General features: G+C 40.5%; 1 protein-coding gene across 1 annotated transcript in view; it reads right to left on the bottom strand.

Annotated features, from left to right (window-relative positions):
- TRPM5 (transient receptor potential cation channel subfamily M member 5) overlaps positions 1–16,376 on the bottom strand; it is a 75,827-nt gene that overhangs the window by 33,439 nt on the left and 26,012 nt on the right. Inside the window, exons 4-11 of the mRNA XM_060262393.1 lie at positions 15,993–16,173; positions 13,442–13,608; positions 9,752–9,923; positions 7,655–7,719; positions 6,395–6,586; positions 4,152–4,254; positions 2,932–3,050; positions 1,674–2,024 (exon numbers count right to left, since the gene is read on the bottom strand). Coding sequence (XP_060118376.1) covers positions 1,674–2,024; positions 2,932–3,050; positions 4,152–4,254; positions 6,395–6,586; positions 7,655–7,719; positions 9,752–9,923; positions 13,442–13,608; positions 15,993–16,173 — 1,350 coding nt within the window. The remainder of the gene's footprint in view (positions 1–1,673; positions 2,025–2,931; positions 3,051–4,151; positions 4,255–6,394; positions 6,587–7,654; positions 7,720–9,751; positions 9,924–13,441; positions 13,609–15,992; positions 16,174–16,376) is intronic.

The following is a 16,376-nucleotide window of genomic DNA, read 5'->3' as shown; positions in this document are numbered from 1 at the left end:
TGTGTGTGGTTTGGACTGCTTTTGGTTTTTGGGTGATTGGCCTGTGTTTGGTTGTTCCTCTCTGGAGCCTGAGACATGTTTGGCCAGGTCTGGTGGTGACCTGACCTGTTGAACAGCTGGTTGTGTTTTACTGTTTTTCTGGTTGTGTTGGAGATGTGTGTGCCTTTGTAAAGCCTTTTGGGGTGCTGGCAGTAAGGTCCAGCCTTTTTGGGCCTTGGGAGAGAATCACCTGCAGCTGCCCTGCCATTTGGGGGGCTCTCCCCCAACCGCCTCCCCTCCAGGTGGCTTCCATTATGCCCTATGTTATTCCATTAACTTCAATGGCCTGTAGAGTATAATGGTGGGAGAGGGTGCCCCTGGAATAGGACCCCCTGGTACAAACATTTTGGGATGGGGGTTCCTTGGGGTAGAGTCCCCTGAAGCTCTGCTGCAGTTTTGGGGGCTCTCCCTCAAACCCCCTCCCCTCCAGGCGGCTTCCATTATGCCCTATGTTGTGCCATTGACTTCAATGGCCCACAGGGTATAATGGTGGGATAGGGGCACCCTCTTCAGGTGCCCCTAGAATTGGACCCCCTGGTCCAATCGTTTTTGGGACTTTGAGGTTCCTTGGGGGAAGAGTCCCCTGAAGCTCCACTGCAGTTTTGGGGGCTCTCTTCCAAACCCCCTTCCCTCCAGGCGGCTTCCAATATACACTATGTTGCCATTGACTTCAATGGCCCATAGGGTATAATGGAACTGAATATATCTAGATATATCCGGATATTTCATATATAAGGATATATCCGGATACTACTATTCATAAATATCCAGAATACCAAAAAATTTATTACCGAATATTTCCGGATCTGGATCCAGATATTACCAATTTTTTTTTGATTGACAGCCCTAGTAGTTGTTACATATAATAGTGTGGAAGTCCTCTAAAATAAAAGGTGTCCTTCAAATTAGGGAACATTTGGCAATCCCCAGATATCTGTATGTTTTATGGTCCCTTTTATGTTAAAACCTCCCAGACAATTTTTATGCCTGCATAGTATTTGGATTGGAGCTTTTGTGCTGCACTTATTGCAGCTGCAAAACCTGGACTATGCCCATGACTGTGCAAATCTGAAAGCCAAAGAACTCCCATCTCCTTTTACTAAGCCTCTTAGATCAGGAGAAGGGGAGAGAGTCATAAGATAATTTATTCACTGTCAGTGCTGAATTAAAGGGTTTCTATATCCTGGATACAGACTAATAGGTATGAGAACATTCTGTATGAGATATTGCATGAAGAAGCTGCAATTAACTGCATGACCCAACTTTCTCTTACATCAGAATCTACTTAACGTTGGGAAAAAGGGCACTTTTTTGCAGACTTGTAATTAATGATGTTTCATTAAAATTCAAGCAAGTTTACACAAGACCCAGTATTCAAAAGGCAAGAATATATTCCCAGGAAACAACTGTTCAACCCTTTTACTAATTTTCCATGTCTATACATGAAAAATATTTATTTATGAATTTGGGTTCTCCATGTTGATTCAAAAGTTACTCTTATATTTAAACATTTTTTTAAAAAAGACCAAAAAGGAACAGGACAGAGATGAAGGAGTGGATAGTCCTGCTGCAGTTTGCCTTTATAAGTTTTTGTACACATGGCCCAATAACACCATAATCTTTCATAAACTTACAGTTTTCTTCTTGTTTCCAGACTTATGTTCTTGATAGAAACCTTTGCATGCATCATGTAAAAAATCCTTCAGCACCCTGGAAACTTCATGGAGAGTGAAGAGTGGGCAAGTATCCATCATTTCCTTGTGTTGTTGCCCACTCATCCCTGCCAAAGTGAGTCTGTTTTCTTCATGTTTTTTAAGCAAAAGTGAATAGAGGAGACACTTTGGTGAGATGGTACAGTAGAGTCTCTGCAGCCGGCTGTACGTCAGGAAGTCATATATGTTGGCCCCATTATCAATGAACAACTTGACAAATTCTGGCTTATCATTCACCAGGGCATCCATCATCACTTCCTCTAGGTCACATGACTGAGTTTATAAGAAAAAGAAGTGAAAATACTTTTTGCCCCCCATTGGGCAGTAGCTATTCGTACATTAAATCGGTGTTAAGAAATCATGCCATCCTTTTTGACCTAGCATCATATAGAAAGAATTGGCATTAACAGATAAAAACACAGCAAGTTTTGTCCTCCTATGTTTTAAGCTGATACAGTACACACAGCTTCTATATTGGACAGAACTATCACGTAGCAATTTTCAATTAATGGATCAAGAGACAGATGATATATTACAAGCTTTCTTCCATATCACTGATTGTCCACTAGTCAGGCTGTGAGTTCTTCCCATAATGCTTAGCCAGGAGCAGGTCTAGATTCACTACATCAGTCAACATTCCCAGGATGACTAAGAAGTATATCTTCCAGTTGACCTGATGTGGTTTGGGACAACCCGTTATCCCCAGTTCACATCAAAGACTGATGGGGGAGGGGAAATTCATTTCATGATAGCCCCAATTTAAGGGGTAAGGTGTATTCAGTTCTATCAGTAAATGCAGTTGGCAAGATGTTGACATTAGGATGTCAAACTCTATGATGAATGTTAGCTAGAGCAGTACCAGGGTTCATGCCATTGACATGTCTTGAAGATAGGATATCAAGACATCCAGCTCTACGTATGTAAATTCTGGAAATCCTGTATCATTATGCATAAATGTGTCTACCTACATTACATAACATCACTAAATTTCTATGGAAATTACACTCAAAGAGGCTGGAGTGCATTCTCATCTATATACATATAGTTTAATTTCCATTCTGAGATTTGCTTGTTGTTCTCACTCTCCCTTATCACCTGAAATCAACAAATCTGCATTACTCCAACCAATCTTTAAATTAGTGCAGTTAACTAAAGTAATTAAACACATCAAACAGCCTACCTTCCATTCAACATCTCCATTGAATATTTCACTTTTAGCTATGTCCACTCTATTCCAGGCCACAGCCAGCTTCAGCTCATCCAGGTATTCCTGAGCTTCTTGACTATGACTCTTACAGGCTATCACAAACGTAACATGGACATTGACATACATTTATAGCAGGTTAAATCTCTCAAAAGTACAATGACCTCAAAGACTTTATGAAAGAACATAGCTCAGATAAATAGTATCTTATCTCAATTACATTGTTTTTAAAGTTTCCAGGGGTTTTTTTTAACATCAACTTTACAATTTCAAGTTGCACAATCTATCCAATCTTATGCCATTTGAAGCCTCATTGAATTCCATGGAGTTAGGTGCTTTAGAAGAACAGTAAGTTTTTATATCCTACTTTTCTCTACCTTAAGAATTCTTGAAGAGGCTTACTATCATATCCCCCTCCTTTCATCACAAGTACCTTGTGGGATAAGTGGGGCTGAGAAAGTCCTGAGAGAACTGTGACTGGCCCAAAGTTACCCATCAGACTTCATATGGAGAAGAATCAAACCTGGTTCTTCAGATTAGAGTCTGCTGCTCTTAACTACTATACCACACTGGCTCTCCACTGCACCACTTTACTCTCCCACTGGAATTAATGGGACTTAAAGTGTTTAAATTTATGGAACCATGCATACTTTTATTTCATATGGGTCCTTCTGTTAGAGAAAGTTCAATTTCTTAGGAATACTTCAGTGGAAAATGCCTTTGCTCAAACTGTGATATTTCTATTCCATCTCACTCCTTTGAAACAAATCTCATTTTTTGAAAGGAACAAACGAAAAAACAAAGTTTGTCAGGCAACAGCAGTATCTGTCTATCCACAGTGTTCCACAATTAAGCTAGACAACAGCATTTTCTTTGTTCAAGAATTTAAGTACTACAACTTCTGTACTGTTTAAAAAAATCTTCACAGCCTGTTACAAGAAAACCAAGAGATTAACAACTATTTATGAAGAAAGTAAAAAACATCTTTTTAGTATAATCCTTTTACTTACACTGGATGCACCTAATTTGTTTTAATGTTTTAATTGGAATTGTTTTGCTTGTTAGTGGTTGTTATCTTGTACTGGTCACTACTTTGAGTATTTATATGAAAAACTGCATATAAATAATGTGAATGAGATAGTAGTTCACTGGGAAATATTTTTGGAACAGACAATGTTGATTAAAAATATTATTACCTTTAACTAGAGCTTTCAAAATGACAGTATCCAACTCTTCTGAACCTTCTTGCTCAAAATCATGAACCGTTAGAAGATGCTGATGGGCAATAATGCTCTGGATCTAAAGAATTAAACCAGGACATTAGATTTTTAAAAAGATAAAACATGAATGTCCCATGATTTAGACCCTGTTCATTTCTTCCAGAGGGTGATATGGGTGTCAAGAAGCCCCAAACATAAATATGGCAATCTTACGGACCCAGCTATTTCAGAGTCAATAGACAGCACCATAGAAGATGAGAGGCTAAGTAAATGACAGAGTGGAAATCATGTATATCACTAGGCATACTACCTACCCTGACTCCGTCTCCGCCAAAATGTTTATAGTTCGCCTTTCTCATTGAGACTAAAGGAAAATTACAGGCTAAAGCAACCAACAAGTATAGACAGATTGCATAGGATAACCAATTAAAATGCAATCGGACTAGGATAAAAGAACTAGGAAACAACAAACACAGGACCCACAAGAACCTGCAAGGATGTGTCTCATTTACCTCTTCTCCACTATTTCCTGTTTTTCTTTCTTGAAATCCTCCATAGCCTCTCCCCTTTTCCTGCTCTCTCTCCCACCTACTAGCTCCTGTTTCCCTCCTTCCCTCCTCCCCTCCTCCTGGCAGCTTCTGCCTAGGAAACCTGTGGTGGAGTTGCATAGTGCCAGCTGCCAAGCAGAGCCCAATGGCACAGTATGGAACTTGCAAGAACTTGCTGGGATGACTGTATCCCTTCCCCATACTTTCTTCTTTACCTGCTCCTGGCAACCTCCATAAACTCACCTCTCCCTGTTTCCTTCTCTCCCTTTGATCAACTACTCTACCTTTTACCTGCCCCCCCCCCTAGTCTTCACTTTATGTACTATTTGTTTACTTCATTTATATCACACCTTTCTCCACAATGAGGACCCAAAGCAGCTTGTATTATTCTTTTCACCAGGACTTTTTTTTGTAGAAAAAGCCCAGTGGGGGCTCATTTGCATATTGTGCCACACCCCCTGATGTCACCATTGTTTCACACAGGGCTTTTTTTGTAGAAAATGTCCAGCAGGAACTCATTTTCATATTAGGTCATGCCTCCTAACACCAAGTTAGTTGGAAATATGTTCCTGTTCAAAAAAGCCCTGTTTTTGCTTTCATTTTATCTTCATAACCTTGTGAAGTAAGTAAGGCTCAAAGTGTATGACTAGCCCAAAGTCATCCAGTGAGCTTCCATAGCAGAGTACATATTTTAACCTGAGATTCCCAGATCCTAGTCTGAAACTGTTAACTACTACACCGTCCTGGCTTTTGTGTGGTGGCTATGGTTGAACAGTAGTGAGCAGGTGGTGCTGTGTGCGTCATGAAAGTTGAGTGGTAGCAATATGCCCAGTGGGCCTGGCCTCAAGGAGTACTCCCTGAAAAAGACCAAAACAGCCCTGAAACAGGCCCTGCCCCCCCTTCTCCTACCTTCTACAGATACTGAGGTCTAAAGGCTGACAATACTGTTGTGGTTGGCTGGCAACCTCCACAGTGGTCACTGAGAGGGCATTTGTTAAAGCTAAAGGTTCTGCTTTTATTATTTTTGCAATTTTTAACTGTCCAATGTTTTCTTTTTTAGATTTTGAGTCCTCCCCCCCCCCCCACAAAAAAAAAAACAACAACAGTGCTTTTCTTCAGATTTGTAGAAAGATCAATCTTGTCTGCTAAGGGCTCCAATTGCTGGATTTAAATATCCACAGATTTTGCCACATTGAGAATTATATACTGTAAGCAGTAAACTATATAAAGCAAGGTATACTGTTAGATAATACAAAAGAGAGACTACATTCCATCATAATGGTGCCTTTCTGAGCTGTTCCAGTCTATTACAGTTCTAAATCTTAACCTCCTGAACAATTCTGTTTTGTACACTCTCCAGAATGATAGAAACGTGGGGATCTTCCTGACCTCCTCAGGCAAGCCATTCCACCACTGAGAATGCACATCTTATCCATTTGTAGTGTGGCACCATTAGAAGGCTTTGCTCAGATGAATGATGCTGTTGTGGCAGAATATAGCACATGTAGTGTTCCTGCAGATATGTGGGTCCAAGGCCATTGAGGGCTTTGTAGGTGATAACCAGAACCTTGAATTAAAATTGGTAACTAATTGGTAAACAACAGAAATTAGCAAACAGGCAAGTATGCCTACACAAACAAATGTTTTTGAACCACTAAGAATTAAACTTACCACTGTGGTCCACTGAATAATGTCCTTGCACAAGAAATCTTCAGTGGGGAATTTCTCTTTTAATTGCTTTTCCACCACCTGTGGCACTATTAAGTGGGGTTCATTCATTAGTGCTGATAAGATGTCAGCTATGCCACCAGATCCTGCCAAGATGAGCCAGGGGGCAGAATTTTCCAAGGCCCTGTAAATGCGCTTTTAAAGACACAAACACATGTTAGAATCTAGATGTTCAAAAACACATCCCAAAATTGAAATATTCCTGGCCAATCCCAATGTTCAAAACAAAAAAAAAATTGTGTTAGCTCTTCAGAGCAATTTGCTTAGCACTTACACAGGCATCAAATATATGGCGCTCTTAATTCTTATTTATTTATTGCATTTATATGCAACCTTTCTCCACAAGGGGGACCCAAACATGAAACTGTATTCATAAAGAAATAGATGGTATTAAATGCATTTGGATTCAACAGCTCCTAAACCACTTCTTTACTTCTACATGTGCCCAGTGCTCTATAATTCAATTTTAATTCACCATCCAGCTTGGCCTTTTAGCTACCCTACAGAGGCATGAAGCTAGAAACATTTAGACTGGCACTAAGAGTTTTAGTAAAAGTGTTTGATTCTCTGTAAGTGCTGTTATAACATAGGGCGTTTTCGCACTTACCTTTTACTGGCGCGACCATCCTCCTCACGCCGGCGGATCTGCAGGGATTTCGCACCAGAAGCGCCGGCGCAGCCAAAAGAGCCGGCAACTTCCGTCGCGGAGCCAGCTCAAACGGAAACCGCCAAGAAGCAGGAAAACGTTTGAGCTGGCTCCGCAACGGAAGTTGCCGGCTCTTTTGGCTGCGCCGGCGCTTCTGGTGCGAAATCCCTGCAGATCCGCCGGCGTGAGGAGGATGGTCGCGCCAGTAAAAGGTAAGTGCGAAAACGCCCATAGTGACTCAAGACTTAAGTGATCTGCTGGGAAACTCTGTGGTTTAAATTTCAGCTCTGTGTTAAACTTGTGAATCGCCTTATGCAAACCACTTTCTCTTGGTTTCAAGTCCCTGTCAGTTCAGAATGCCGACAGTCCACAGGATCCCTCCAGACAGCAAGAGCATAAAAATAGAAATGATATATGGGACTAAAAGAGATGTATTTGTGTCTAGCCAAGTTTTCAGCAGAATGAGCATAAGAATGTGTGTTTATTGAGCATAAGAATATATGTTTAAACAGCACTGTAATTTGTGCCCTTTACATAGGATAGAACTAGCTTCTTACCTCAAGTATTTTAGGTGTTCCATTCACAAGTAAGCAAAGCACAGGGATTTCAATACTACCTGTTCCTAGGAAACAGATGATTAAAAATTACAGCTAATCAAACTCATGAAGTGGTTGCTTTTCTTCCAAATTTTGGAAAACAACCTGCTTACCTCAACTATTCCACAGTCCGCATAATACCTTTTATTAGGACCAACCAAACTAACAAGAAAGACTGTGCTAGCTGGCAAGTTCACCAGAACTCTTCATCAAATTGAATGTTACAAAAAAAGGGGGGTGTTGTGAAACAAATGTCTTTTGAAACCTGCTTCTTTATTCAAGTTGTCTTATATGCAGTTTCATGTCTGTGCTCTTAGGATTCTAGTAGACAACAACTAACATTAAAATGTTGTCATCTTCCAGAGTGTTACATGGTGTATATACCAACCAACAATTTATTTATATATTTATTCACTATACTTATAGTCCACCCCTCTCACTGAGACAGGGTTACACAGCATAGGTCAATGCAATAAATAGGACTAGAAATTTAATAAACAACTTAGTAGGATTAGGATTACAGAAATCTGGATTTCACTGCCACAGGAGGTGGTGGCAGCTGCAAGCATAGATAGCTTCAAGAGGGGATTGGATAAACATACGGAGCAGAGGTCCATTAGTGGCTATTAGCCACAGCATATTGTTGGAACTCCCTGTCTGGGGCAGTGATGCTCTGTATTCTTGGTGCTTGGGGGAGCACATTAGGAAGGTTTCTAGTGTCCTGGCCCCACTGATGGACCTCCTGTTGGTGCCTGGCTTTTTTGGCCATGGTGTGACACAGAGTGTTGGTCTGGATGAGCCATTGGCCTGATCCAACATGGCTTCTCTTAAGCAGAGATCATTAGACATGATAGGTGAGACTTGCTAGGGGCACCCCATTTTCCGCTGTATCCCTTCTTCAGACTATTTCCTCTTTTCCCCCTCCTGGCAACCCCCATATTCTCACTATTCCTTGCTTCCCATCCACCAGCCAACGTACAAGTGAGAGTCAGTGTGGTGTAGTGATTAAGAGCAGCAGACTCTAATCTGAAGAGCTGGGTTTGATCCCCCACTCCTCCACATGAAGCCTGCTGGGTAACCTTTGGCCAGTCACAGTTCTCCCAGAACTCTCTCAGCCCCACCTACCTCACAAGGTGCCTATTGTGGAGAAAGGAAGGGAATGTAATCCACTTTGAGACTCCTTAGGGTATAAAAACTTTTAAATATCTTTTTCTGTTCCCTCCCCCCATTTTCAGCCATATTTATTATGTACTTCATTTACACCTTACCTTTATCCACAATGAGGACCCAAAGCAGCTTATATTATTATTCTTACCTCCATTTTATCCTCACAATAACACTGTGAGGTAGGTTAGGCTGAAAGGATGTGACTGGCCCAAGGTCACTGAGAGAGCTTCCACATCAGCATGGGGATTTGAACCTGGAACCAGATCCTAGTCTGAAACTCTAAACATTACATCACACTGTTTTTTGTGGATTGGCTGCTGTTGAACAGTAGTAAGCAGGCAGGCCTGAGTCAATCATGGAATATGGATGGTAGAAAGTCACTGAAGTTGCTGCTGAGCCTATCCCTGGTGAGTCTTCCCTCATATGCTAAAAGAGCCCTGGGGTCTCCCCCGCCCCCGTTTACTGACAGAAACCAAGCCTAAATGCTGTCAAAACTGTTGTGGTTGCCCAGCAATGGCCACTGAGGGCATCCATTTCTTAAAGCTACATGTACTTCTATTACCATTTTGGAGGTTCTGTAATCCTCAATGATATTTTAAGATTTCAGATTTTTCTGTGGATCTGGGCCTCTTTTCAGGTATGTAGAAAGATTTGTCTTGTCTATTTATAACTCTAGACTCTGGATTTAAGTATTTACAGATTTGGCTGGGTTGAGAATTAGATATATTGATATGTTAAACAATACAGGAAAATGCTATGAGTTACAGAATGTTGTTAAAAATCCCTTGATTGCTATGCAAGCAAATGACTGCCTTGTACATACTAGGAACCTGAACAGTTATCATCCAAGCAGTAATTAAGACTGTCATTCATACATCCACTTCTGCCCACCTCCATAGCCAGTGCGCTGTTCTGAAATATGTTTCTCCAAGGTAAGACGGAGACTTGTAGTCCCTTCTGGTTCTTTTTCATCCACAAAAATAAAATGGGAATGATTGTTATCAAGAAAGTATAGAGGACCCTTGGCATTATGGTCAGATTTGTAGTTTATAAGACTGTTATTCTGTTTTAAGAAAAGAGAGATTATTCTTCACACAGAGACACTCTACATATTTTTTATAATGTGCTTGGTTGTATTAAAGAAATTAGCATCCAGTCAAACACAGTAAGCACCATTTCATTTAAAGGATAAAAGAATGGCATCCTTGTGAAAGGTGCAAGCTTTGGTAACACAATGCAAAACACTGCAAATGTCTGCCACTGAAAACTGCTTATGTCTTTTTATTTACCCATGTATCAAGAAGGCTAGCAAGCGCTGCTTCATTCATCATTGCAATATTATAACACATTTCCTGAAATGCCAAAGAAACCTTTTAGGTTTTCTGGATAATATTAAGAAAACATAAAAAGTATATTGTTCTCTTGTTCAATATCTTCTAAAAAGAGACTCATTTTTGATGGCATTAATAATAATGATGAAGCTCATTGAGGAATTAGTATTCATTGATGTTTTCTCAGTTTTTCATAAGGTACTTCTATGAGCCATATGTCCCTCCCCCCCTTAGAAATACCTCTACTGGACTTCTGGTTTTGGTGGCTTGCCATTGAAAGTGGCTCGGACAATTGCGTCCTGAGCCGCCTTCAAATTGGTGCGTTGAGGGGTCGCCCCTCGAAGGTAGACTTGACTCTAGGGGCCAGGAAGGGTCCCAGAAGGCAGGGGAATCGGAGAGGTGGATTGGGAATGCCAGCGGAGGCAGCTGCTTCCTGATCCTGCTCTTCCCAAGCCTCAGCGTCCCGATCGCCATTTTTAAATGGCCAAAAGTCAGTCACCGGTTTTACTTCTCCTTTCAACACTCTACATTCTGGATCTTCAATCAACTTTAAGATAAATGACATGGATTCTTCTACTACTGTAAGTTTTGACTATTATATTTCTTCTGGATGTGTGTCAGAGATGCAGGAATAAAGAAGCTGCAGACTTTAAGTGAGGCAAAAGACTGAGAAAGGTGTGTGTGGGGGGAACTCTCTCCCTTTCTCTTTCAAGACTTGCAAAAGTTTCTGCCTATTTTGAACATTGAAATTACCTGCAGGAGACTACACTAATCTGTATCATATATGAGACTTGGTGCCTTAACTTAATTGATTTATTGTATTTGGTGGAAGGAAGAAGAAGCTTTGACTTTGGAGAAAGATTCCCATTGATAACTGTATATGGATGTTAAGAAGTTTGGCTGTAAGATTTTTTTGAAACAGAAGCTGAAGCTTTGAAGTGTTTAAACTGTACCTACAAGTTGGTGCTTAACTGACATTATACTTTAGGTTTTTTGGTTGCAAGAATATTTTTTATTTTTATTTTCAACTGTGGATGTCAAGGATGTAATTATTTTCTTTTGGATATAATTTTTAGAGTTGTTTTTTATTTTTTTCTTCTTTTTCTTTTGCCCTTGGTTTATTTGTGATTGGATTATTTTTACCTGTGGATTACCTTTTGCCTGTGGATTTTTTCCCCTCACTACTACTTCTGTTTTGTCTAGTGAATATCTACTGTGGTGAATGTTGTGTTTGTCAATAGTTTCGGTGCTGTTTTGACTAACACAAATTGTTGAGAGAAGCTAGAAGCCTGTTTTCTTTTTAGAACTATTTGGCAATAAGAGAACTCTTTGGAGAAGATTATTCCTTTGCTAAAAACAGAACATAGAATTTTAAAACAAACGCTGGAGAGATTTTTTTTGAACTGGTGACTCTGAGTGTGTTTACATTAATAACAATGGATAGTAAAGCAGGGGCCATTCCCAAGGGAAATGCCCCAGAAAAAGAAATCAAAGAAGGGCCCAGGGAAATTTACACCTATTGCAAGGCACATGAAAGAATGGCAAACTACTTTAATGACTACTATAACATGGATGGCAAGTAAAATAGACAATATAGATGAACAGATGACAGAGATCAAACAAGAACTTAGGGAGAATAGTAGACAGACAGCGGAGACCAACAAAGCCTTAAAAGCATTAGAGGGTCAGGTGACAGAGAATATTCAAAAAGTGGAACATTTGGGAAAAGAACAGACCTTACAAGATTCCAGACTCCTGCAGTTGGAAGTAGATAAAGCAGGTTACATGTTGAGGTTTCAAAACATACCAGAAGAGAGAAATGAAGACTTACAGAAAATGTTAAGTGAAGTCTTGGCTGAAATTTTACAGGTGACTCCTCAGAAGATGGAGGATGAGTTTGACCAAGTCAGAAGGGTTCCATCGAGTTACACGAGACAAAACAAACTTCCTAGTGAAGTTCATTTGAGGCTTGCAAGAAAAAAGATTAAAGATGACATCTTGAAATAAGAGATAGACCCATGGTGATAGCTGGAAATACGGTGAAAATTTTAAGAGAGGTTCCTTGGCCAGTGAAACAAAAAAGGAGAGAATATCAAGCACTAACAGACTTTCTGAGAGGAAGAGAGATACCCTACATGTGGCTAATGCCAGAAGGCCTTCTTTTTACGTACCAGGAGAATAGATATAGGATTAACTCCACTGGAAAAATGGCAGGACTTGAATTTATCTTTAATGGGAAGAATAGCTCTGATAAAAATAAACATTTGGTGTAGTGGTTAAGTGTGCGGACTCTTATCTGGGAGAACAGGGTTTGATTCCCCACTCCTCCACTGGCACCTGCTAGCATGGCCTTGGGTCAGCCATAGCTCTGGCAGAGGTAGTACTTGAAAGGGCAGCTGCTGTGAGAGCCCTCTCCGGCCCCACCCACCTCACAGGGTGTCTGTTGTGGGGGAGGAAGGTAAAGGAGATTGTGAGCCGCTCTGAGACTCTTCGGAGTGGAGGGCGGGATATAAATCCAATATCATCATATAACTAAAGATCTGTACTATATAACTTTAAAATGGAATATATATATATCGTTTAGATTAAAATAATAACAAGAGAGAACATATGTTAAGAAAATATGGTAGAACTATCCCTTTGGAAAGTATTTTATAAAATAAGACCAGAATGTACTGTGCTTTTACCCCTCCTTTTTTTTCTGTTCCCTATTTTCTAAACTTTTCTGAAACTAATAAAAACTTTTGGAAACTGATAAATACTTCTACTGACACTAGTATTGATTTTCACTTCCAGTTAGTTGTGATATTTCTTTTTCAGCTGCTGGGGAGCTCTGAGTCCAAAACAAGGTATACCAATTGCCTGATATCCCACTTAGTCCCCATAGTGTAGAAGCATCCTCCTCATTACTTGGGCAGCATGGCTGCAGTGCCAGCCTAGTTCCAATAAGGTTGCATTGCCAATGATCAGAAAAAATATTAATATCTGAATAACACACCTGCATCTAAATTCAGTATTCACTTCTAATACTTTAATGATTTCTCAAACACCTAGATCAGCACCTTCCTTCTTTAGTCCAGTGCCTTGGCAAGCCTCACCAGGCTACATTTTTTAGGGTTACCCTTTCTTGTGCCAATCTAGTGCTATTCCATCTGGTCCCACCACATAGACAATGGATCCAAGAAGTTCCATTTCTCAGATCTCTTCCACCTCTCTTCTCTGTAAGTTTCACAACATAAAAAGTGCATACCTTTGCATCTTCCAGTAGTTCTTTGTGCTGAATTTTCCCCAGTGATGTTATTCCTATTGCAACTACTTTCACTGTGGATGAAGTGCTTGCCAACATGTGATCCCGGACTGCTTGCCCTATGTGTTTTGTTATTCCAACCCGCAAGGCACTGGTAAAGATCCAGGCACCTGAAATTATTTTTTAGAACTGTTAGATGTTAAATAATTTTGCAGTTTTGTTCCTCTCTTAGAATATAACTTGTGTTATCAGAAACTCAGATATATTGAAGGCTTTGTGCAAGTTTTCACCCAGCATGAATTTTGGTTTTGAACATCCAAGTTCATCATATATGAACATATGAAGCTGCCTTATACTGAATCAGACCCTTGGTCCATCAAAGTCAGTATTGTCTTCTCAGACTGGCAGCGGCTCTCCAGGGTCTCAAGCTGAGGTTTTTCACACCTATTTCCCTGGACCCTTTTTTGGAGATACCAGGGATTGAACCTGGGACCTTTTGCTTCCCAAGCAGATGCTCTACCACTGAGCCACCGTCCCTCCCACCATTCTTACATTCCCTCTAATTTCAATCTTAATTTACCGGAATCTGTTGAGAAGAGTAATGTTACTGACACTCATGATCCTAGACTCACCTTTGATGCCAAATAAATGCATTTGTAGGTAGGTAAGGCAAGAATTCAGGGGCCATACTAAAACTGTAACACCCACCTGTTGTTTTTTTGCCTTTGTTTTATTTGAATTATAGATTTTTTAGTTTTATCGACAGCATAAGAATTTATGACAAGCGCAACAGTGTTCCCATGGTTTAAAATAGATTAATGTGAAAACCCAGCCAGCTTGATCCTATGAATGTTATCTCTGTCCTTTCACCTTCATATACTTGGAGTGGAAGGAGCCCCTCTTGGAAAGCAAACTGTCCTTTGCCCCTCTTCTGCTTTCTTTCTTTCCATCCATCTGACTGACTCCTGAATGGGGGTTTGGTACACCACTGCTACCACCTCTGGTAATTGAGAGTTACTGCTCTAGAGAACTGGGGAACTAATACTCTGGTGCAGTTTAGTAGTCGGTGTGATATAGTGATTAGAGTGTTGCATTAAGACCTGCGAGACCCAATTTCAAATGTCCCCTTTGCCATGGAAAATGCACCTCACAGAATTGTTGTGTTGCAAGAATAAAATGCCGAAAGGAAGAATGATGTTGGGACTCATAGTAGGTCCCCATAGAAGAAAAAGTGGGATATAAATAAATGAGTATGTACCCTTTCTTCAGCAGGATTTCCCCACTGCTCCTGCCTTTGCCCCTAACTCACTGCCTCTTTCTCCTAGGAGCCAGAGGAGCTAATCCTCATCTTGTCTCCTTGCAAATGCTCTAAAAACAATGTGGTAAGCTGCACATGCCCTACAGTACTTCCTCAAATCCTGGCAAACAAAATGATGGCTGATGAGTTTGGAATCTTCTAAGAGTTCAGGCAGCTCTATATAACATATGTAGCTTGTCACATTGATTTTAGGCAAGTTTACATGAGCCAAAACATGAGAAGCATCTCTGGCCCTTTAGGAGGGTTTGGGGATAGCAAGGTACAAGCAAGGTGGGGATAGTAAGACAAGGGAATGTAGCAGTGTTGGTTGCATGTGACAAACTGCCTCAGGGCACAACTGAACTTGGTCACATTAAGTTGCATTATATTAAGTCAGATCATTGACTCATCTGATTCAGTATTCCTTTTCTGAGACTGACAATGGCTTTCCAGTATCTGGAGCAGAGAAATCTTTTTCTCTATACCCACTACTTGAGAACCTGTGCAGGTGGAGATGCCAGAGGTTGAAAGTTAGGCCTTCTACATGCAAAGCAGGTACTCTGAGCCCTAGCCCCAATGTGTTCTTAACAATAAGGGTAGTTATGGCCCAGATTCTCTAATGCCTATTGTTCTCAAATGATAACACTTAAGCAGTTTGTCAAAAGAACTCTGGCACCAGTGCTTCCTATTGTATTCCACACAACATCATTTCACAAAACTGAGCATGCTGAATAACAGGAGTTTAAGTGCTTTCAGAAACATGCATGTATTTTAATTTGTAAAAAAAAAAGAGAGAGAGAGAAATCTGCCTAGGATTTCCAGTCCCTCCTGGCAACTGACAGAGGATGCAAGGGACTTACCAGGAGCAGGAGAGAGGTCTAAGTGATGTAACTTCTGGCATGTACGGAAGTCATCTCATTATACTGTGGCCAGGATACTCTGGTATTTGGGCAAAAACTCTATGGTGAAAATTACTTCTCATTGAGTTTTTGCCCAAATACCAAAGTGTTTCCCAGATGTCGCTGAAGTGATGGTATCATTTCCAGTGCATGCCAGAAGTAACATCACCACATAACCAGTTATATAGCCTGGGCCTCTCCGCCTTTTTCCTGGTAAGTCCAGCTAGCTGATAAGTGGGGAGGACCCCTGCCTCCACCAGGAAGCTTGGCAACCCTAAATCTGTTCCTTTGCCTGATTGGAATCTTATTGGACAGAGATGTAAAAGAACTATGTTCCCCTTCTAGGAGTATAACCAACCAGTGCTCTGTGCAGCCTTTACCAGTCCTTTCCTTAAGGTGTCACGTAACCAAGGTTTCATCGGAAAGTTTTCTTCTTCTCCAACTAAAGAGACAACCAGGTTGGGAGCAGGAAGGTTCCATTTGTTGCTCATAGCATCAAAGATTACTCTGGGATGGATAGCACATGGGACCTTAATAAACTGTAGCAAAAGGGCCAATAGAGGAAAGGAAAAGAGATATGGATGAAGTCTTCAACTTTCATTAATACACATATCAAGCAGGAAATATTGTGAGTAACTAGAATACAGAGAACAAAATGTTTTATTCACATATAAAGTTATAAACATGTATAATTAAAAGGCCCCCCCGCACACATTTAACCAATTGAAATACGGAAGACAAC

The sequence above is a fragment of the Heteronotia binoei genome, chromosome 21, assembly GCF_032191835.1.
Source record: "Heteronotia binoei isolate CCM8104 ecotype False Entrance Well chromosome 21, APGP_CSIRO_Hbin_v1, whole genome shotgun sequence".
NCBI classification, from domain to species: Eukaryota; Metazoa; Chordata; class Lepidosauria; order Squamata; family Gekkonidae; genus Heteronotia; species Heteronotia binoei.
This window is presented reverse-complemented; position numbering and strand designations above follow the sequence as displayed.